General features: G+C 35.3%; 3 protein-coding genes across 4 annotated transcripts in view; 2 read left to right on the top strand and 1 right to left on the bottom strand.

Moving 5' to 3' along the window:
- Nucleotides 1-22,984, top strand: part of LOC134842670 (vesicle transport through interaction with t-SNAREs homolog 1B-like) — a 543,554-nt gene that overhangs the window by 333,826 nt on the left and 186,744 nt on the right. The gene's annotated exons all lie outside the window — the stretch shown is intronic.
- The window catches only part of LOC134842672 (mitochondrial import inner membrane translocase subunit Tim10 B-like), a 532,474-nt gene that overhangs the window by 333,822 nt on the left and 175,668 nt on the right, over nucleotides 1-22,984 (top strand). The window lies entirely within an intron of this gene.
- On the bottom strand, nucleotides 1,687-21,314 carry LOC134841286 (uncharacterized). 2 transcript variants are annotated; one of them, XM_063857174.1, is made up of 8 exons: nucleotides 20,654-21,314; nucleotides 20,493-20,618; nucleotides 19,716-19,787; nucleotides 10,750-10,938; nucleotides 10,273-10,470; nucleotides 6,590-8,581; nucleotides 3,611-3,924; nucleotides 1,687-2,416 (listed from the first exon to the last, which is right to left on the bottom strand). In XM_063857174.1, exons 2-8 carry the CDS (start codon nucleotides 20,614-20,616, stop codon nucleotides 2,000-2,002), a joined length of 3,306 nt encoding a protein of 1,101 aa, XP_063713244.1. In that variant the 5' UTR covers nucleotides 20,617-20,618; nucleotides 20,654-21,314; the 3' UTR covers nucleotides 1,687-1,999. The 2 variants fall into 2 exon arrangements, with proteins under 2 accessions (XP_063713244.1, XP_063713243.1); XM_063857173.1 differs by having other exon boundaries at nucleotides 20,493-21,314.

The following is a 22,984-nucleotide window of genomic DNA, read 5'->3' as shown; positions in this document are numbered from 1 at the left end:
ATTTTTTTAAAAAATTTTGAAAAAATCATAAAAAACGTCATATCTCGAAACTACAATCGGGAGGCAAAACTGACAGCCCCTGAGAGTACTCTGACGGCCCCTCACTACAGGATTGAAAATTTGAAACTTAAAGAAATTTTTAAAAACTAGGTTTTCTAGAAATCTCTTGAAAAATCTCGAAAATTGCCGTATCTCGTAACCTAAAAGGATTTGGTTATTCAAGTATGGAGGCCAAAATCGCATTACCTGGGAAACCCTGACAGCATGCCACTGTTGGGTTGCTAATTTCAAACTTGGTGAAAAAAATACTGAATTCAAACAAGAAAGTTTTTAAAAAAATTAAATTTTTTAAAAAAATTTTGAAAAAATCATAAAAAACGTCATATCTCGAAACTACAATCGGGAGGCAAAACTGACAGCCCCTGAGAGTAATCTGACGGCCCCTCACTACAGAATTGAAAATTTCAAACTTAAAGAAATTTTAAAAAACTAGGTTTTCTAGAAATCTCTTGAAAAATCTCGAAAATTGCCGTATCTCGTAACCTAAAAGGATTTGGTTATTCAAGTATGGAGGCCAAAATCGCATTACCTGGGAAACCCTGACAGCATGCCACTATTGGGTTGCTAATTTCAAACTTGGTGAAAAAAATACTGAATTCAAACAAGAAAGTTTTAAAAAAAATTAAATTTTTTAAAAAAATTTTGAAAAAATCATAAAAAACGTCATATCTCGAAACTACAATCGGGAGGCAAAACTGACAGCCCCTGAGAGTAATCTGACGGCCCCTCACTACAGAATTGAAAATTTCAAACTTAAAGAAATTTTAAAAAACTAGGTTTTCTAGAAATCTCTTGAAAAATCTCGAAAATTGCCGCATCTCGTAACCTAAAAGGATTTGGTTATTCAAGTATGGAGGCCAAAATCGCATTACCGGGGAAACCCTGACAGCGTTCCACTATTGGGTTGCTAATTTCAAACTTGGTGAAAAAAATACTGAATTCAAACAAGAAAGTTTTTAAAAAAATTAAATTTTTTTAAAAAATTTTGAAAAAATCATAAAAAACGTCATATCTCGAAACTACAATCGGGAGGCAAAACTGACAGCCCCTGAGAGTAATCTGACGGCCCCTCACTACAGAATTGAAAATTTCAAACTTAAAGAAATTTTAAAAAACTAGGTTTTCTAGAAATCTCTTGAAAAATCTCGAAAATTGCCGCATCTCGTAACCTAAAAGGATTTGGTTATTCAAGTATGGAGGCCAAAATCGCATTACCGGGGAAACCCTGACAGCGTCCCACTATTGGGTTGCTAATTTCAAGGTGAAAAAAAAACACTGAATTCAAACAGGAAAATCGAAAAAAATCTAAACCATTGCAATATACGATGTAGCTTAAACGAGAAAAAATTCTTTTGTCAAACAGCCAAAATAATACGTTGAAAAAACTTAAACATGGCGAGATAATGAAGCCCGCGTTCAAACATATAATAGAAATAGATCGCATTGCACTGTTTTGTTCAGACAAATTTAGAAGAATATCTCTCTTAAAAACGGTACTTTGGGGCTCAGGTGCTTCAAATGCAGCAACAGATTCAATTTCAAAATAGTGAACAGCTTTCGCGTGAGTTTTTTGGTGGAAGAATTTTTAATGCTCTGTGGGCACATTCTGTCTTTCAAATACCAAAATTTAGGAAAAGGTATAAATTTAATATTACACAACAACTTTATACTGTTTTTTATTAATCTTAAGATCCGATTACAACTGTTTAAATTTGAAACTACATCTCATTTAATAATGGAAGCTTGTTCACAAAAGTGACATATAATACCACACAATGCTAATTTTTAACCGCGTTAAAGACAGGTGCAACGTAGTCACTATACACAAAAGAGATAAAATCTAAAATCCGAATGCGATTTGTCCAAAATAGCACATATAACCGAGTAAAAAGATACATATTGTAGAAAATTGCAAAAAGGGAAGGGTTCAATAATAAGTCTAATCGGAATCTGAGCCGCGCCCAATTCCGGCGGAAGAATATCCAAACCGGGGTCCAGATGCGTTCACTGAGATGCTCTGGGCGGCTCGTAATTCTTCCAGAGATTTGTCAATCATGTCGAGTTCCTTGCGAGATGTGAAGCCTTCATTACTGGCCGCTGTTACTACTTTTGCCGATGGTAACTTGGCTTCCAGAAAAGATCCAGCAGACGCTTTTCCGTCCACTTCGCCAGTGATATCCATGTTGGTGTCTATGGATAGTTCGCACTCTCCTCCCCCATTAGGCATACCTGTTGGGCTTCCGGGACTCTGTTGTTTTAAAGATGTCTGAGGTCTCTCCGCGGACTTTGAAGTCCTGTTGTTTGCGGCCGGTGACTCCATTTGGGAGGCAGAAAGGGGTTCGTGAGATGTGGCGCGCTGAAAAAACTCGTTCATTAATTTTCGTATTTATGATTATTTGGTGTAGGAGCAATACGAAGCAAGGATAGCCGGTTACTGTGCAAGTCCGTCTATAGTCTTTAAAAACTGCAAAAATTTTTTTTTTATCCAATTAGTCTTATTTGTCTGCGTGGTGTGATAAAAAAGTCTGACATAAAACTATAATTTTGGCATATCCGACAGTCATAGTAATAAAAGCAAATTACACAAAAGTTTTTTTTGCAGCAAATGTAATAAATAATTTTCTACTCCAAAAACTAAATTAACTTGCTTAAAACTAAGTTTTCAGGGGTTAAATAAAGCATAAATAAGCAGTTGTAAGCCTGCTCGCTCGCTTTATTCGCTCAAAATTGAACTGGAAATCAAAAATTTTAAACCAGTTTTTCTCCTGTTTTTGCGTGGAAAACAAAAAAAAACTAAAATACAGCCGAATACAAAGTTCCGCCACATATTTCTAATGGTCGGAACAAAAACATCTTTATCATCTCTCATCACGAATAATCCAATTTCCAAGATTAGACAATTGACAATCTACTTCAAATCAAACGGTTGTTTTCAATTTAACAATTACTTCAAAACCTTCATCAAATTAAGATCCAACTTTTGTTTTTAATTTAACAATTACTTCAAAATTAAGATTCATCTTAAAAATTACAATTCATCAAATTAAGATTAAAAATCTATTTGCAATCAAGTAGCTGCTTTTTGTTCCGACCATCGAAAATGGGGATAAACTTTGTATTCGGGTGTGTTCAAGTTTTTTTCAACGCTAAATTAGGTAACACAAACATTAAAAATATTTCAAAAAGTTGTTCCAATGTAAAGAAAAACCAGTTTGTCCCAGTGTTGAGAAAAACCGGTTTTAAAAACTAATGGGCAAAAAAAATTAGAAAGTTTAAATTTTTTTCTAACTTTTTCATTGTTTATGTTTGTTATTCATTACTTTGGAAGACAACTGTTGTCGATTACGGCTAATTCGCTAAAGTTCTCTGCGTTTGCATAGTTTCTTCATCACACTACGCACAAAAAAAAACGAAACTAATTTGAAGAAAAACGAAGAACAAATTTTTTTGTAGTTTTTTCATAAATGTGGTCGGAAGATTCTGTACTACTTGCACAGCAACCGGCTTATAAACATTTTGCACTTTAAAAATCTTCATTAGAGATTTATACCGGGGTGTGTTTCCTGACTTTGACCTTCTCGCCAGTGCGGGGATCGATCTTGATGTCATAGTCTCTGCCCTTCCACTCTTCCCCCTCCTCCTTTCTCCTCTTCCTTAACTTTTTCTTCTGTCCAGTCACTGGGTCGATGATTATCTTGTACTCTGGCTTGTACACTGCCAGCACGTGCTTGCCATCTTTGTCCTTGTCTCCAGTAGACTCACTCTTGGATTTAATGTCACTGGGTTCGCTGGGTCCATTGGTCAGTTCCCGCTTGACTCCGGTGTCCAAGCCCACAGAAGCCTGCATTTTAGGAGTCTTGTTGCCTGGAGTAAGAAAAAAACTGTTCTTCACACATAAATTCGAAAAATGGCACAAAATTTTTTCTTAAAATAAAGAAAACGCGAAAACGAGCATTGACAGTTGACAGAATAGCGAAGAGTGCGGAACTCTAATCGCTGGTATTTCCAAGTGCATCGAATTTATTCTAACTAGGGCAGACTCCTCTCATCGCTTACATGCTTGGATAATAAATAAGGCAGGAATACGCTTTGATCAAGATATAAAACCTAATCATGTTTAAATAACACATCAACTTTTCAATGACATGTGCGATTTATATACTAAAAGACAGAAGCGAAGCGGAGCTTCACAAAACATGCGAAACCACACTAGAAAGCATTGTAAACTAGCAGATACGCAAGGAAAGGAGAACCACTAAGACCAAAAAAAATGGAAAACCACATAGAAAAATACTTTCACACAGAGGCGAAGCTGCGCTTCCGAAACACTTGCGAGAACACGACCAAAAAGCAGCTCTAAAAAGTGCAATTAGAAAATGTTAACCAATCGAAGATTGAAAGAGTAATGAGCGCAAGTAAACATACAAATAGATCCCCTTTAAACACTTTTTGAATTTCTAGAACAATTGATGATTGACACTTTTTTGATAACATGAACTTAATTAGAAAAAACGGGATCAATAGGTAAAGTTTTTATTCCACTGGAAAGCTAAAAATTAAAGAACACTTTCGAAACTAGAAATCATTCTCGTTTTTTTGCGCCATTTCCAAGTTCTTATTTGCAGAGTGCTAATTATGTCACTTTCAGCAGATGATTTTCAATTGAACTCAAAAAAGGCAAGTATATCTAAAAGCATTCATAATTGCATCAATATGTATGAATGCGCATCTGTAGTTATTAGAGACTTTTAAGACTTTTCCTGAAAAAAAAAAACAAAAAAATCAGCAAAACCTAAATAAGAGTCTTCACTATGGTCATTACTCTTAAAAGTAGATATAGGCCTCGAATTAGCAAAAACTCGGCTTAATCTAGGATTCGATCTGCGACCTACCGCAAACAAAAAATTGTGGGTCGCACGCACTATCCACTCAGTCACACAAGCTCAGCAACCAACAAACACTATTCACGAAAAAAGCAGCTACATATGTTAACAAATTGCCAATGCCATTCAGCAAAAGTGGCACCAAATACAAATAGACTCAATTTTCCAAGTAATAATTTGAATTATAACAAACTGAAGGCATCCATAAAAACTTTGCATGTAACAAATTGCAAAGCATAAAGCCACATTATGTATAAATTATGTATTTCAAAAAATTGCGAGATTTATTGAGCTAGAAAATTCCTGAAATTGAGTTTTCATGATTATTATGTTGTTTGATACAAATCAGTTTTAACGGCTCATTTGATGAATTGAAAACACATCAGTTATGCGAACTTATTACTTTTCGAATTTCAAAGCAAATTACACAGAGGCGCTGTGCTTTGCAAACACTTGCAAGAATACGACCAAAAAGCAGCTCTATTCAGTGAAAACAAAGAAATAAGCCTCGAAATAGCAAAAACTCGGCTATGTGTCGCATTTGAATTTGCGACCTAGCAAATTTGAGTCTCACGCAGTAAGCACTCAGCCAAGGATGCGTAAAATTCCCAAAAACTAGCCACCAATAACGCAGCTACATATGCTAATAAATTGCGAGTTCGATGCAGCAAAAGTTGCACCAAATAAAAAAACACAGTTTTGCAAGTAATAAAATGAAATATAACAAATTGAAGGCATCGACGCTAACTTTGCGTAAATCGGAAAGTAAACCGGAAAGTATAAAACCATATTGATGTATAAATTGTGCATTCCGAACAATTGCGATACATTGTGCTTGAAAATTGCTGAAATTGAGTTTTAATTATAGTTATATTGTTTGTACCAAATAGCTTTTTTAGGTTCATTTGATGATTTAAAAATGCATCAACTGAGTTAACTTCTTACTATTCGAATGACAAATCATATGCTATGAAAAAGCTGTAAGGGTGCCCCAAAAAAGCACTAAAATTTGCGATTTAGGTAAAGGTTTCGCAAGTGTTAAAATGTTGTCTGGAAAGTTCTATTTGCGTCCAGAATAGAATCGACGGCATTTAATGAAAATTCAAAAGAATTTATCGAGCGGCAACTGTGCCAAAAATGTGGGAAAATTCCCGTAGAACCGCAAAACACATTTGTCGTCATGAACAATTTAGAATTTTATTCTAAGATTTAAGATTTTTTTAGCATTTTGTTCGATCCGGAGGGTAGCATAAAAATTATGTTTCCCTTGAATTGAAAAGACCAAAAACTAGGTTGTTGAGCCGATTAAATACAAGCCGAAATCATTTGGGCGAACAAGTTTTAAGCGAAAATAAAACGAAAAAAAAGGATTAAATCAAAAACGAAAATGTGGCAACTAAGCCGATAAATCATAAGCAGAAAAATAATAGGTTGACATGTTTTTAGAAACGGAATTTTTCGTTTGAAAAAAAAAACAGGTCTTTGTCAGATTCGAACTCAGGTCCTTTTCTGTCCCATGACTAGTTTGCCGGAGATGCTAAGAAATATGAATTCTTTATGAATAAAGATACTAAGTGATTCTATTAAATAAATTGTTAGCCCGAAAAAAGTGTATATTCCGATTTGATAACGCTTGCTAATCTTACCTTTCGATGTCATTTTAACGTCATTGTCAATTGCAATTTCATTCGATACACCTGCAGTGGCTTCTACATTCAATACAGGCCGATCAAGACTCTTGTTCACATCTTGTTTCACTTTAGCTTCTTGCTCTTCGTCACTGTCTCCTCCAAACATGGACCCGAACCCTTTTTTCAATTTTCCCATCAAGCCTTCTCCCTCTTTATCACCTTCTCCGAGAAATTCGGGTGCGGAGACATTCGCACTGGCTTTGAAGTCAACTGGAACCTTTTTGCTCTCCAGACGGGCTTCTTTCTCTATTTCTGCACTGGGATCGTCAAGGTCAATTCCAAAATTGAAACCATCTTTTTCATCTTGAGCATTTGGACTTGTGCCAAAACCGAAGTTTTTCTTGTCATCTTTTTGGAGGTCGCTTTCGTCATCATTGAACTTTGCGCCAAAGTTAGTTTTTACTCTTGGTTTATCGAAATCGGTTTTAACATCCATGTCGAAAGCATGCGTTTCCACTTTAAGCCCATCTTTTGAATGATTATCGTCTCTTTCGAAACTGGGAAGAACTTTTTTCTCAAGTCGGGCGTCCAGGTCCGACTGAGTTTTTCTGGCTTCATCGCCATCGGCATTTGCAGAGATGCCGAAATCGAATCCTTCGTTATGAGCATCGATGCCGTCCAAATTGAATCCACCATTGCTCATATTCAGGTTTGCACTCAAGTTCTTATTAAGCGATGGACCTTCATAACCTTCGAAGCCGATTTTGGCATCCTCGCCTGTGGCTGTTTCGACTGCAAATTTATCATAATTTTCAGCGAAATCCACCTCTGGTTTTTTACTCTTACTAAACGGCAGATCCCCGTCAGCTTCAGTCTTAAAACCGAATCCATTTATTTTGGGAGTATTAAACTCAAGATTCGCTCCAACGTCAGCATCCGCATCACTGTCACCTTCAAGCCCAAAAATAATACCCTTCTTTAGTTTCGGTTGCTCAGTTTCATTATTTGTATCGTCACCAACATCGAAATCGCCGAATCCAAACCCTTTGTTCAGTTTAATTCCTTGAATTTCAATGTTCGCATCCTTTTCGATGTTGCCACCAACGCCAAACTTTTTATCCTTTTGCATTTCAGGTTTATCTACGTCAATTTGAGGGTTGAATTCGAAGTCTTTGTCATTTGAGATGTTTAGATTTGGACTACTTTCTAGATTTATGCCAGCCCGAGGGACTTCTGCAGGAATACTAGGTTCAGGTACCGCAAATTTCATTTCGTGGTCTACTTCTGGGGTTTCCGCTAGACTACTGTCTACTGCGACTGCAAAAAGATCAGCGGTGCGTGTCGTGTCAGATCTTATGACATCATCACTAATTAATTCTGCTTGTGGTAATCCAACTTCAACATCAGTGTCTATGTTGGTTTCAGCATTGAAAGTTGGAGTGTTATGTGAGGGGTGAGGATTTTTCGGGGACTTCTTAGACTTCTGACTAGGACCACAACATGCAAAAAGTCCTTTCTTTTTCATTTCTGGTGTATCCATTTCCATTTCATTGCGCGTAGTTTTGGTTTCTGTTCTGGCAGACGGGGTTTCCAGAGCCATTCGAGGGTTTTCTGAGTTGAGATTTCTATTTTTATCAACTCCTAAGTCAATGTCTATATGGACTTCTTTGGAGTCTGGCCCTGATGCAAACATGGAGGTTTTCCGAGAGTTAGACGCGTTCAATATGGCGTCAAAAGATATCTCGCTCGCTGAAGGTTTTCGGGAGGACTGGAAAGATCGATTAGGAACGTCTATATTCACATCATTTGATGCAACCCCATTGATTTCGCCACTGAAAGGGGAGATCGGAGGAGCGTCATGGAGATCAAAGTTGTTTTGGGTTTGCCCATCAGGGATATCAGTTTCATCAATGTTCGCTTCTGAGTCGAACACCAGAGACCCTCCTGCTTTTCTGTTTTCAGGTTGCTGCTGATGAACGTCTAGTTCTTGGCCAGTTCTCAAATCAGCTAAAATGTCAGCTTCATTAGGATTTCTATAAGCAAAACACTGATCAAATATCTAAACTCAAGACAGTTAAGGCAGTTTTATTGTAGATAGTCAAAACAGACTTCGCACCACTTGCAATACAATAAAAGCTACAATTATATATGACAGGTATATTTAAATGTCTGTATACAAATAGTTATGAGAAAAAAAGAAAAAAAACTCGATATTTCCAAATATTTTGAAAATTCTAGTGCAAACAAGACCCATTCGCTTACATACTTATAGCTTAAAAATACTCATTTCCAAAAGAAGTGAATCTCGAAAAATGGGAAAAAGTTAAATTTTTCAGAACGTTGTAATCAAAATCTAAAAAAATTCCAATCACTTGAAACACAAATCTCGACTTGGATTTATTTATGATAATCATTTATCAAATATAATAAAAATGACCACAAAAATACTTAAAACTCAATTCTATGCATCATACAGAATAATGTAAATGCCATTCTGAAATAATAAATAGCTGAACCTTCAAAAAGATTTGCTGTGAAAACAAAACCGACAAAAACAAGGACAGCCGCTTACGGTGCACAGAAATGTCCGACCATCGTCTCAGTTTTTTCGGAGCGGTGTGATAAAAACATTTTGACAAAAAAAAAGAGCTTAGGCATTTTCGACAATTTTAGTAAAATACAAAATTGGAAAACAATTTATGTTCAAAATGACAAGAAAAACCATTTTTTTCCATTTTTTTTTTACAGTTTTTGAAATTCTTCATTCCAAAAAAGCGCTAAAATACTAAAAAAAACTCACTTTCGTCGAGTAAAACTAAACTTTTACGTCTTAAATTATGTTATTGTAAGCTTTTAATCCATTAAAATAAGCTATTGCAAGCTTATTTATTCGCTCGAATTAAGACGAAAAATAAAAAATTTCAAACAGGTTTTTCTCGACACTGGGAAAACGTTTTCAAAACTTTTGAAAATCGTTCGAATCGCGACTGCAAGGGCTTTAATATAATGTATCACTCAACCCAGTCCCATTAATATTTGTGGCACCTGATTTTGCGTGGAAAACAAAAACAAAAATTAAAATACCCCAATACAATGTTCCTCTCCATTTTCAATGGTCGGAACAATAAGACAAACCAGCTGAAATTTTCCAGTTTGCAAAAAGAACAGACCCTGACTGGACTCATGCCTCAGGTCTCTAGCGTCTGATGCACTGACGTTACTTCTATATCAAATTAGCAGAGTCGGTTCTTGAACTTAATTATAAGGCAGGATTTTTTGTGCAAAATGGTTTGTTTTTATAGGAGGGGTTAAGAATGCAAATTAGTTACCCTCAATGTTTAAAATATTTAAGTATAGTATCATTATATTTGAGTCGGATGAAATAGACTTGTGACTAACTCTTCCGCTTAGATTAGTCTAAAATGCAAAAACTACACACTACTTTTTGTCGACGCTGCAGATTTTAACACTAGATGTTTTATTCCAGCTCGAATCACGAGCAAAAAAGTTTTCAAATTATGTATCACTAGAACTCATCTGATGTTTTTTGTGGTGCTTTGATGTTGACTTTGAGGTTGATTTTGTTGGTAACTGGAAACCACAACTTTTTAGAATAACTTTATTTAAGTAAGCTGTTCTTGTGGAACCATTCTGGGCCTTCAAAATAAGTTTCGATTAGCTGACACGTCAACACTCACCAGTAGGAGATTGCATGTCTATGGCCACGTGGGGATTGATATCCAACCCAGCGCCAGTCGAGCCAGAAACACCACCCGCTCGGTTCTTCTTTTCCACCTGCAACTGGGCCACGAATGGAGACACTACCTGGAGGACCTCGATGGAGTTTGACAAAGTGCAGTTTTGGAAGTCAATCATGCACCCCTTCAGAATATCTCCTATATCACAAAATACACATCTTTAACAGCTTTAAGGAAGGTCAACCAAATCATCGCATATCGGCAGTGCATCCCGTTTATGACTTATGAGCACAAAGAAATACTGTTTAAGTTCTATACTTTAATTTCAGCGACATCTCGTGAGCTTTGTCATGCTTTTTCCGAGGAAGAGTTACAAAGTGCTATTTTAAAGGCATTATTATGTTACGACATCTCACAGAATCATTTCTTTTCCCACCCACCAACAACCCACCCAACGGACCATAAGTTTCATCTGACCTTGATCGATTTGCTGCATTAGTTCCGGACTGGCGTCCAAGTCTGTGATGACAAACTCATTGCCCTCGCTCTGCTCAATGTTGAAGTTTAAGTCATGTTCCGGCCTCTTCTTTACCCAAACCACTCCTTCCTCTGTCCCCCCGCCTCCACTTCCGCCCAAATTCCCATCTACATCACCCACAAATCGTCCTGTTGAAACACCTTATAAATTATCAAGAGGAAAAAATAATTTCAAAAACCTACATGCCCGGTTTTTGAGTGACATATAAAATATATATGCCAGTCGACGATATTTATTATAATATGATACACCTGCCGCTCTAACAGCGATAACGTGGCGGATCGGGGATGTCATGTACACCGCTGGTTGGAGTAGTAACAAAAAGGAACAATTGTTTTTCCCCGAGCACCGTGGAAGTTTTTCAAACATGCTTAGGTTTAACGCAACAATTTAACTCGGGCTAATATGATTTTACTCTGGTGAAATTGAGGTAGTAAACTTGACCCTAAATTTGCACACCTGCACGTAAAATCCTACAGCATTAGATGAAACTTAATTTTAAAAATCTTTGAAAGTTTTCATACATACTTTTACAACTAAATAGATTGGCAGATTACAAAGCATCGCGCAGTTAAATATATGAGAGCTTGCTGATCAATTGAGGTGGTTTAAATTGGACGCCGGTTAAATCACAAACCATCAAGACGCCAGAAAAAAGAAAAAATAAGCGAAAAAGTTATAATAAACTAAACTAACTTTTGAATTAACTTAACTGACCCTTTTAAGATAGCACTGCAGCAGACAAAAAGTCTACAAAAGCATGTATTTTTCTCGAAGTGTACCGACCAAATTTATTGTTTAAATAAAAAGTAATTGAATGTTCAAAAACCGCTTGGTTATGCAATTTAGTGAACCCAAACAGTTAGAAAATGCTAACACCCCACCCCACAGTCTGAAAAATCTCTTATTTAATAGACCAAGTGAACAATCTCCCCTCCAAAATTAAAGGGCAAATTCAAGCCGTAAAGCCTGCATGCACTGTGCTCAAATCTGATTGGCTGAAAAATATTACTTTCAATTAAGTGGACAATCTTCCCCCTAAATTTATTTAAGGGGAGAATGCTCACTTGGTCCACCACAGTAACAAAGAAGACAGCTATATTGTTTTCGAGTTGAAACGGTCATACAGAAAAAAAATCATACATCTTCGTGAGATCAAATCCATTATACTAAAGCTTTTCTTTACAACGCATGAGAGGAAAAGGAAATGAAAGCAAGCGCACAGACTTCAGCTAAAAAATATTAATTGCGAAACTTCAGAAAAAAAAGTAATTCACTGTGCAAGTATAACTGCATGTCCAGGCCACTGAAATCTTCGTTAAAAACGATTTTCAAGAAAAGAAAAAAATTTATAATTTTTATCGCATTTTTTGAATATTTTAATGTACTTTATTAATGGTGGTTTTATTACAAGGTTTCCAAGCGCAAATCGAGATATATATCTGAATATCTCAAGTATAATAAGCTGGAGTTTTTGTTCCGACCACATATTCTGGTGAGCCTCCTGTATTTCTGTATCTCCGTATTTCCATTTTATTTCTGGTTTTTCACCGGTTAAGTCATGACAAATTCCTATAGTTTTCTTTGTCGAGAGAAATAGATTTGAAATTTCAAATTTAATATTAGCTAATAGCCCATTCTCAGTATATGCCCCATCCCTTGCTCCCCCGTCATTAAAAAACTTCTAAAAAATTCAGTTTTTTTTATACATCACAGCATACGGAAATTTTGCGGGCTACTTCCACGGAAACCTCTTTCTGTAAAATTCCGACCTTTAAAAATGAGGAAAATTTTTGCATACGGGTGTGCTTTAGTTTTTTCGTTCATTGTTTTCCATGCAAAATCAGGATTTTCAAAAAATTGTCCCAGGTTCGAGAAAAAAAGCGGGTTAAAACTTTTTGAGTTTCAGTTCAAATTTGAGCGGATAAAGCAAGCGAGCACGCTTATTGTAGAAAGATAAGCCGTTAAACTTAAACTTTAACTCAGTTAAATTAACTTTGCGAAGATTGTTCGACACTTAAAAAACTACAAAAAAAACAAAGAAAAAATTAGATGAAAAATTCCCTAAATCATTTGATCACACTACGCTACGCACAAAAAATTGACACTTGTTTGAAAAAAAATAAAACGAAAAACTTAGAAGTATTTTTTAAGAGTATAGTCGGAATATTCTGTGCTACTTGCACAGCAGCCAGTTGTCCTTGTTTCAATTTAATTTTCTTCATTTTTCAAGCCCGCAGTATTCCAAGGATAAGCAAGTGGTTGACAGGATAAGTGTCAGAAAACAACCGTGCTATCGGACAAAATACTTTTTCTAACAAGCATTGTACAAAAATATTAAAGCATACTCAATGTTTTGATGGGTCAAATTTTAATTATTTTTCGTCCAGACTATTTTTCGTTTCAAAATTGTCAACTTTCGAACTTAAAACTTAGAGGCCAAGCAAGTTAAACTTAAATAGCTGCCAAAAATCGTGAGAGGATTGGATTGTACGCAAAACATATTTGCGCATAAAGTTTCAAAACGTCTTCTAACCATTTGCAATATCTGCTGAGGCAAGAAATAAATGAGCTAGCCGATCTATCTGTCAAAACGTATTGATTGTCAGTTCTGATGAGAGCGCAGCTATTATGCCTAAATTTACGAGAATGATTCGACGCGAAAAAAAACTTAGTAGCTGTGCAGAAGAACGTCTGAGACATCGCAACTCCCGTGGAATTTTGAACAACTCTAAGCGGGTAAAACATTTTGGCTCATGACTCGGGGATAAATAGAAAGTTTTGATTTTTACAGAAACTTAGAACTCAAAGTACAAACATGAATAATTTTCCTTTTGAACCATCAAGGACAAAATTTTTCGGCAACTAGGACCACAAAAAGTAAGTCAATCAAAGAATTCGAAGCGAAAAAAGAAATTGAGAACTGTCCAACCGGGATACAAACTACAAACTTAAGGCAAAAACAATCCAAGATTACCTTCTGGCCAAATTTGCAACATAGCTGAACATAGAATGTATTCAACAATAAACAGGCCGAAAACCGAAACATTCTCACGAGAGAATTGAGTGGGAAAAGGATCCGCTTGCAATTATCGTGCTCATAATAAGCATGAAAACGGAAAAAAATGAATGAAGATAAAAAAAACGGGTACTGAAAAAATATGGGAGTGAGTTTTCACTCAACAAATTGAAACGAATCAGGTTTTAAAAAGCACTCAATCACAATTATTGAGAAGCAGACTAAATATTTGAGGGCCATATGGGGGTTCTCACAAAATGAATAAGTCCAGTATGTAAAAGAAAACAGTTTCACGCCATGTTTTATACTTTTGTCACAGGAGTTATTGCGGAGATATGAGTCTTTTCGTTCGTTAAACAGCATAAATTGATTACAAACCCTTGATTGCCTACCGCTCAAAACCGAAATCATATTTTGTTTTCTATATAAGTTAACTTGCTTGAATAAGGTTGCAACTAGGAAAACGTCAGCACTGAAAAAGAATCTTAACCCCGCATAAAAATTTCTAAAACATGAAATTCTAAAATATGGTGCAAATCACAGGTATTAACACGTGAAAATTTATTTATGGAAAAACAATTGCAATATTTACATTCAGTTTTGAATCATCAACGAGAAGTCGAAAAGTATGTTTTCTACACTAGTCTCAACGTTTCCGCAATTCTTCAACCTGAATTCGAAATAATTCAATTTTAAAAGATGAAACAGCAAACCTGATTAACCTGCATAGCTGCTAAAAATTGTGAGAAGTATTGTACGCAAAACATATTTAGACAAAAAATTTTAAAATGACTTCTAACCGTTTGCAATATGCAATACCGTGGAGGGCAAACGGTAGTTTTACAAGAACATATTCGTGTCAAGCAAGAAAAACTAAGCAAGCGCACAATAAGCAAAACATACCTGCTTTATCTATCAAAACGTTATGATTGCCAGTTCTGATGAGTGCGCAGCAAACATGCCTTAATTTACGTCGCTTTCGCGATTCAACGCGAAAAAGATTTAGCAGTTGTGCCAAAGAACTTGGAGGACATCACAAACCTTATGGAACTTCGGACAAATCTATGCGGGCAGAAAGTCTTAGCTCAAGACTCGGATATTAAAAAAAATTGAACTATACATAAATTTAAAACTCAGTTTGAAGTCCTTCCGGATATAAAAAAATTGAGCTATACATAAATTTGAAACTCAAAGTTTGAAATCCTTCCGGTGTAAAAACAAGAATAATTTTTCCATTTTTTGACTATCAAGGACAACATTTTTAGGCAGTTAAGACATAACTTTAGTCGATCAAAAAATTGAAGCAAAAAAATTTCAAACCAAAAACCTAGGGCGGACATAGCTGTTTCTAAATTGTATTCAATAATAAACAGGCCGAAACACGAAACATTTTCGCGACACATTTGAAGGGGGAAAATGTTTTGTTGCAATGACCGTGCTTATCACAAGAGTGAAAAAGAAGAAAAAAAGGCTGCTACAATTTTATAAAAGTGTAATTACAGAAAATGTTGTACAAAAATTGACCTAGTTTGAGCAAACTGAATAAACAGCAGACAAAGAAGACGGAATAGAAAAAAAAACAGGTACTGAAAAAGTAAGGACTGTACTGAACAAGTTGACCGACTCAGATTTTAAAACGCATTCCATCACAATTTTTGATGAAAATACCAAAATTTTTGAGGGTCATATGCGTGTTCTCGCAAATAAACCATTCCAGTATTTAAATGAAAACAAAGATTCACACTACATTTTATATGGGATACTTCAACGCGAAAAAGATTTAGCAGTTAAGCCAAAGAACTTGGGGGACATCACAAACCTTATGGAACTTCGGACAAATCTATGCGGGCAGAAAGTCTTAGTTTTCAGAGCAACTAGTGTGTAATGCACCGCCGGTGCAACTCATGAAACAACGCATATACTCGAAAAAAGATCTGCATCATTTGAGTGTACTATGAAAGCACACAATTTCAGGGTTGGCAATTTAAAATGTCGCAATGAAAGTTCTTTTTTCAAGTTTTCTGTAATTCAATTTATGAAAAACCATCGAAATGTGTGATGTTTTTTAAAATCTAAGTTCTTTGAAAGAATTTGAAATGATATCAAAAAATATCAAATCTCGGAAAGTAAAACATAACTTAGCAGTCGCATTTGGATGCAAGATTTGCAACGCCTGAGAGTACTCTCACTGTACTCTCGAACTTCAAGAAAATTCCAAAAAACTTAAAAAATTTGAAAAGTCAAATTTTGAGGCAAGATATGCAAACTTTCAGAGTATTCTGACAACCCCTTACTACAGCGTTAGCAATTTCAAGTTTTTAAACTTGATTTTTCTTAACTTTTTTTGAAAAATCACGAAAAAACATCAATTCTGGATAACTACATAGATGTGAGCAGTCATGTTTGGAGGCAAGATTCGCAACTCTTGATATTACTCTGAAAGCCTCCAACTACAGGGCTGGGAAAATCAAACTTTGAAACAAAAATTTTAAATATAAGTTTTCTGAAAAAACTATGGAAAAAAGCATTAAAACAATAAGTCAAACCTCGAAAACTAGTTTCATTTTAGCAATCATATTAGGAGGCAAAATTAGCAAATCTTGGGATTAACTAGAAACACCGTAAGTATTGAGATGGAAACTTCAAATTTTGTGCAACTTTTATATCTAAGTTCTATGAACATATAAAACAAAAGACAACAAAGGCCACATTTCGGTAACTAGGAGCATTTGAACAGTTGCACATGGGCGCACAATTTGAAAGTTGGAACTCCTGAAAGTACCCTCAAAGAACTTAACAACAAGGTTGGGAATATCAATTCTTTTGAAATTCTTAAACTCTAAGTTTGCTGAAAAATTAAAAGAATTCATAAAACACATCATATCTCAAAAAATACAAATATTTGAGCAATTAAATTTGCATGCAAGATTCGCAATTCCTGAGAGTACTCTGGCAGCCCCACCTACAGGGCTGGGATATTCAAACTTGAATTATTTTTTAAATTGATTTTTCTAGAAATTTTCGAAAAAAAATCACAAAAATTGTCGTAGCTCGTACACTAAAAATATTTGGGCAAATTTCGCAAAGCCCGGGGAACCCTGATATCATCCCACTATTGAGCTGCTTACTTTAAACTCATTGAAATGAGCTCTGAAATCGAAGTGGAAACTCGAAAAAAAACCATAACCATTGCAATATACGATATAGCTTAAACGAGAAAAAATTCTTTCGGTAAACATGCAAAAACAGTAAGTTGAAAAACCTTCAACATGACGAGATAGTGAAGCCCTCAGTTATATAAATAATATATTATTGCTCAGAGACAAGTCTTTTCGTTCTTTCAACACCACAAATTGAATACAATACGCTCCAATACAATACGCAATTGCCAATCGCAGAAAATCAAAATAGTTTTCATTTCTAAATATGTTCAAGTGCTTGAATGAGGTTGCAACTAGGTAAAAGTCAGCACTGAAAACAAAACTTAACCCAGGATAATAATTCCGAGATGCTTGAACAAATTTTGCAAATCATAAGTATTCACACATGACGATTTATTTGAGAAACAATCGGAACATTCACAGACTGTTTTTGCCTCATCAACAAGAAGTCAAAAAGTATGTTTTCTACACTAGTCTGATTTTTTTTGCATTTACTCAACTTATATATGAAACACTTCAAGTTTAAAAAATGAAAAAAGCATGCCTGTTAAACATGCATAGCAGCTAAAAATCGTGAGAAGGATTGTACACAAAACATATATGGACAAAAAGTTTCAAAAAGATTTCAAACCGTTTGCAAAATCTGTGGCGGCAAGATGTAACTTTTACAGAACATATTCGTGTCATTAAAGAAACGAAGGAACGAGCGCAAAACACGTAAAAACATCCCTAATCTATCTATCAAAACGTAATGATTTTCAGCTCTGATGAGTGCGCAGCAAACATTCCTTAATTAACGTCGATTTCGAGATTCAGCGCAAAAAAGACAGGAGATGTGCCATAGAACTTCGTGGACATCGCAGTTTTGTGGAACTTCGGGCAACTCTAAGCAGGAAAAACATCTTGGCTCATGACTCGAAGACAGCGATTACAAACTGCTTTTGGTATTGACCGTTGACTTAAGCCTGGACATTCATGAGCGTTACACATCATAGCGCTGATGACTCTTTTGAAGTTGCACTTCGAAATTTTACTAAGTATATACTGTGCATGATGATAAACTACTAATCAGTTCCATTGGTTGCTGTATGGCAACAAAAAACGCAGTAATAACGCCACGAAACACTGGCTTTTACGTGAGCTTCACCAACTATAAGAGTCTTCAGAAATTGTACAAGATTTCAAATCCGCAATTTAGACAACAAAAGCACCGTAAATGAGAAAAATGCAACAGGATATCAGAACCTCTTAGAAGCGATGAACAAGGATTCAATTTTGCAGCTAGAAGCTCTTTCATTTAATTTCGACTCGACAAAAACCGTATACGTTTAAGAAACTTTGAAGCCTCACTGGTTTTTGGTTGAGATGGAAGGGAAAATTTTAACCGAGTCTGCTTGAGTTTTAATCGAGCCTCTCTTTTTGTTACGATCAATGAAAATGGGAATGAATTCGGCTGTTTCACTTTTTGGTTTTCCATGTAAAATCACATTCCACAATTATTTATCAGAATGGCTCGAATGATATTTAATATTGAAACCATTTCAATCCTGATTGGAAAACTTTTTTAAAAAACTCAGAAACATGTCTCAGTGTCGAGAAAAACAGGTTTAATCTCTTTGAGTGTTAGATTATTTTAGAGCGAATAAAGTAGTTGCGTGATATCTGTTATACAAAAATTCGTATTTTAGGCTAAAAAATTGATTTAATTAAAAACAATTTAGTTTTGAAGCTTTCTTGTCAATTATCTTTTTATTCTAATTTGGAAAACAACTGTTGTCGAGCATGCCCAACTATATTTTTTGAATTTTACTTATATCATTGGACAAAATAAATGATATGCTTTTTTATTAGCCCCCGGCCGAGCTCTCGCCATTTAACCTTGTGCCTTGTTTCCGTGTGGGAGAAAGATGTCATCTATTTCGCCGCAACCGTTCCCAATTTGAGGAGGTGGATCACATTTACTCCTCCAACCGTTACCGAAGCGAGATTCCAACCCATGAACTTTGTGTTTAAGGCCGCGGGTCTTGCCCACTCAGCCACGGCTACCCGCTAACTTTCTACGCGTGTTTACAGTTCTCTCATCACGTCACGCCCAAGAAACGACACTAATTGAAAAACTCAATAAAACTTAAACTAGTTAAGTATTGTATGAATGTGATCGTAACATTCTGTGCTACTTGTGTAGCAATGGGATATGCTTGTTGCCTTTTGATTTTCTTGCAGGTTGTAGCGGCACCCGACAATTTATATAAAAAAAGTGCATTTGCACTTGCATGCACAACGAAATTAACGGCTAATGAAGAAAGTTTATACCGCTGATTTTAGAAAGACTTTGATTCAAACAAACACATAGCACCATCGGAATCGATCCCACGAACTACTGCTCAGCAATAAATTTCAAATAAATTTCAAAAGAGCATGGCTAAGTAAACATGTTGGCATAACATGAACAGTCAGAAATTATTTTTCTTTTAATAACCCGAAATAGCTCATGCTGATTCAAATTGAAAAACAAAAACAGAATGACTCCATTATATAAAACCAGATCTAAATATGCAAAGAAACAAAAAAGAAACAATTAACAAGGAACAGAAATATTTTTTCTCGGAAAATGAACTTGCTTGTCAAAAATGTTGAAACTTGACTCGTGGAAATGGAACAGATCACGCTGACTAAGACCATGTTATGCTGTTAACATCATTAATCACGTCAAAAGCTTACTCACCATTGGAGTTGACTCCCTGGTTGACTGGTGGAGCGATGTGACCTCTACCACCGTCTGTAGAATCCTTCCCTCCTAAAGCCATCAAATTGGTTCATTTTACCTATCCTCATCAAATTAAAATTATTTGGGAATTATCATAAATTTTCTGAGTTTACTACCAAAATGAGGATACTGCATAGCGTGTTTTTATGTCACATACCCATTGGATCTAATGGTTGGAGAGAATCTGACAAAACTAGAAGCAAAAACGAATGAAAAATGAACTAATTTATTGAAAATTAAAAATTTTAGTCCGATGTATGAACTTTCTGTAATTTGTTGAACCACTATTTGCAGACTAACAGTAATATAAATATGCATTATTGTGATCAAATTGTAAGAAATTATCGGCACAACTCCAGAGGGTCTGAATAAACTCATTTTGTGCTAATTAAGTCTTAACATCACTTGAAGAAAGTATGTAGAAAAACTGCTGACAGCGAAAATATTATTGAAGTGAGAACACTAACTGAGCGTTGCTCTGAGATTATCACAACAACTCTTCGCGTTTTCTGCTTTAGGGATAACCTTTTCTGGGCTTAAAAAAGCGATTGCATCACTTTTTTTTTCAATTGCTATTCATATTTAGATGTCACATTACTAGGCAAGAGCGCTGTAAACGTGTTCAAGCGAAGTAATTTTGTAAGTGAAATCCAAAACAGATGGAAACGCTTTTTTGTGGATTCCATTCTAATACAGAGCCTACTTCCCTCTGATTGAAGGCAAGCAACCACTAACCTGTTCCGCGAGGAAATGAGCAAAATTTAATGAGGATGAAGAATATGAGAGACATGAGGAGAAAGGTGCCCAAAGTACAGAAGATGATGGCCATGGCCATGTCATTGGAGCTGAACGTCGCCATCTCGGTGCCACACGATCACAACACTTACAATGTAACTGTATGACAATACTCTGGTACAAGATCCCTTGTTAATAACAAGATTAAGGTTTTCCAAACGAGTTCCTGTTAACTCTTCCCGATGTCAATGAATGTTTCAGATTATTCCAACTGAGAGGAAATGATAAGTAGTTTAATTTGTTCGAAAAATGTTCTCTCTCAAAAGAGCGCCTTTCTCAACATTGGTTTGTAAAGGAACCCGTATATTGCAATAAAAACCGTTTTTAACGAGTAGAGTTAAGCATTCAAAATTGTATTTTTTTCTTCAAAGAAAATTGGTGACTGCATATATAATAAAAGATCGCATATTGTCAAAGGATTCGTTCGTAACAGATATTTTACATTCTAGACTATACTATCTATTCTTGTTTGGTTAAATAAATCACAGAATCATTTAATTAACTTGTATTGATGAAGAGCTCTTTTATTTCCACAGTAATGCCTTCTGGAGGTTTAGCAGCAGTTAATGACTTCTTATTTTCAAACCAATAAATTTGACCAATTTATTAAAGAAAAACACATGCCTCATATAATTAGCTAAGTATCATCTCGTAAACGAAACAAAAACTACAGAAAAAATATTTAAATATTTAAAAGTATTAAGTAAAACACTCTAATAATAAACCGTGGTGCAAGCTAGCATTCTCAATAAGATAACAAAATTAAAATTTTAAAGCAAGAAAAATTATAATTGAATCAAATTTGGTATTGTTATACATTGTTATAGCCAAGATATGTTTTCATTGATGTTTTTATCATGAATGGTTTTGATTGTTAATTTATTTAGAGTACATTTAACCGAATCGAGAGAAAACTTGATTTAAACTCATCTCGTTGCAAGCGACGCCGATAAACATGCCAGTCGTCGCTCAACTCTTTTTTGACCGGTTCACAGATGCTCCGAAAGTTTTCGGCATGTGATATTAGACTTGGTAAAAAAATTAATGACTCAGAGCTGATGAAAAACAACAAATAAACACAACACCGCATAGCATAGGTGTAGCTTAACTCAAGTTGTTATCAAAACGAGCTAATCAAATTTTGCGTCGCCAAATCCTCTCATGACTTTTCTGAGTGCAAAAAGTCCAAATAAAGAAAGAAACGCTTCGAACGCTAAATCTATAGTTAGCTAATTACTTTTCATTCAGAACTGTGTTGGTGGCATAATACTGTGTTGTTGGCTGGTAGTAAATTGAGAATCAAATACCAACGCGCTCATTTACCTCATGATGAATTGAGAGGCTCTTTACCCTCTTAAAACTAAGTCGAAAGCTCTTCTGCTGGCACTCATGTTCCGCTTTCTAAATTTGCTGTTGGCCGCACGAGTAGTTCAAATCAGTTTTGAAAATTAATATTCACAAAAGCTTGAAATACATTCGACTATTCGGCGTTGATTCCAAAAAAATGAGCACGCTGCGTTCGAAAAGTTCAATGGGTAAACATCCTCAATGATAAAAATCATATCTTAAAACAATATAACATACCGCGCAAACTGGAACCAAAATTTTTCAGATACTTGAGATCAGAAGAAGTAAACAGAACCAACAGGAAAAAAACGTTAGGTTAGGACTAATTCATTTATCAGATACGTAAAAAAAATCTATCAGAAAATTTCAAAAACTTTTCAAATTGCTTCAACAAAGAATATTTACTGGTAACTTGACAATTTCATCTTGAAATTTCTGAACTCCATGTGTACGGTTGCGAATCAGAGAAACATTGATAGCTTGATTTACAGACATTTTTTAGTCTAATGTCTGTTTCTGAAAATTTGGTGCAAAGGTTACCTGCACACTTTGAAAGCAAAGATACGGTTTTGTTCATTTTTTTAAAATTTGCTTTAGTGGAAGTTCTTTTATGATTCAAACAATTTTTGCTATTTGTAAGTCATTGAGATGAGTCATTCTTGCAATGTGGCAGATTTTTGTGATCCAGGACTTCTAGCTGAAGTTCTTGTAATAATTTTCTTTTTACCTAGTGGCAAAGCGATAGCACATAAGAAATAACCTTATAACCTAGCAGAAAGCAAAAAAAAAACTATAGTCCAAAAAAGTCCAAAAAATTGAAACAAATTTGGAGAAATTACAACTAAAACTTCAAAAACTAAAACTACAACTAAAACTTCAAAATTGTCTGGAGTTGTGTTCTATCTGCGGAAAACACATCTCAAGAAACCCAATCGCCGACGTTTCATGAAAAACCAAAGAAAAATTTAGCGAGCGGCAACTGAGCCGACAAAACTTGGGTAAATTCCCGTAGAGCCAAAAATAATTATTGCCATGAAAATCTTTGAACTCTAAATTTTATTTTTAAGATTTGTAGCATTTTAAGC

This window comes from Symsagittifera roscoffensis, chromosome 3 (assembly GCF_963678635.1).
Source record: "Symsagittifera roscoffensis chromosome 3, txSymRosc1.1, whole genome shotgun sequence".
NCBI classification, from domain to species: Eukaryota; Metazoa; Xenacoelomorpha; order Acoela; family Convolutidae; genus Symsagittifera; species Symsagittifera roscoffensis.
This window is presented reverse-complemented; position numbering and strand designations above follow the sequence as displayed.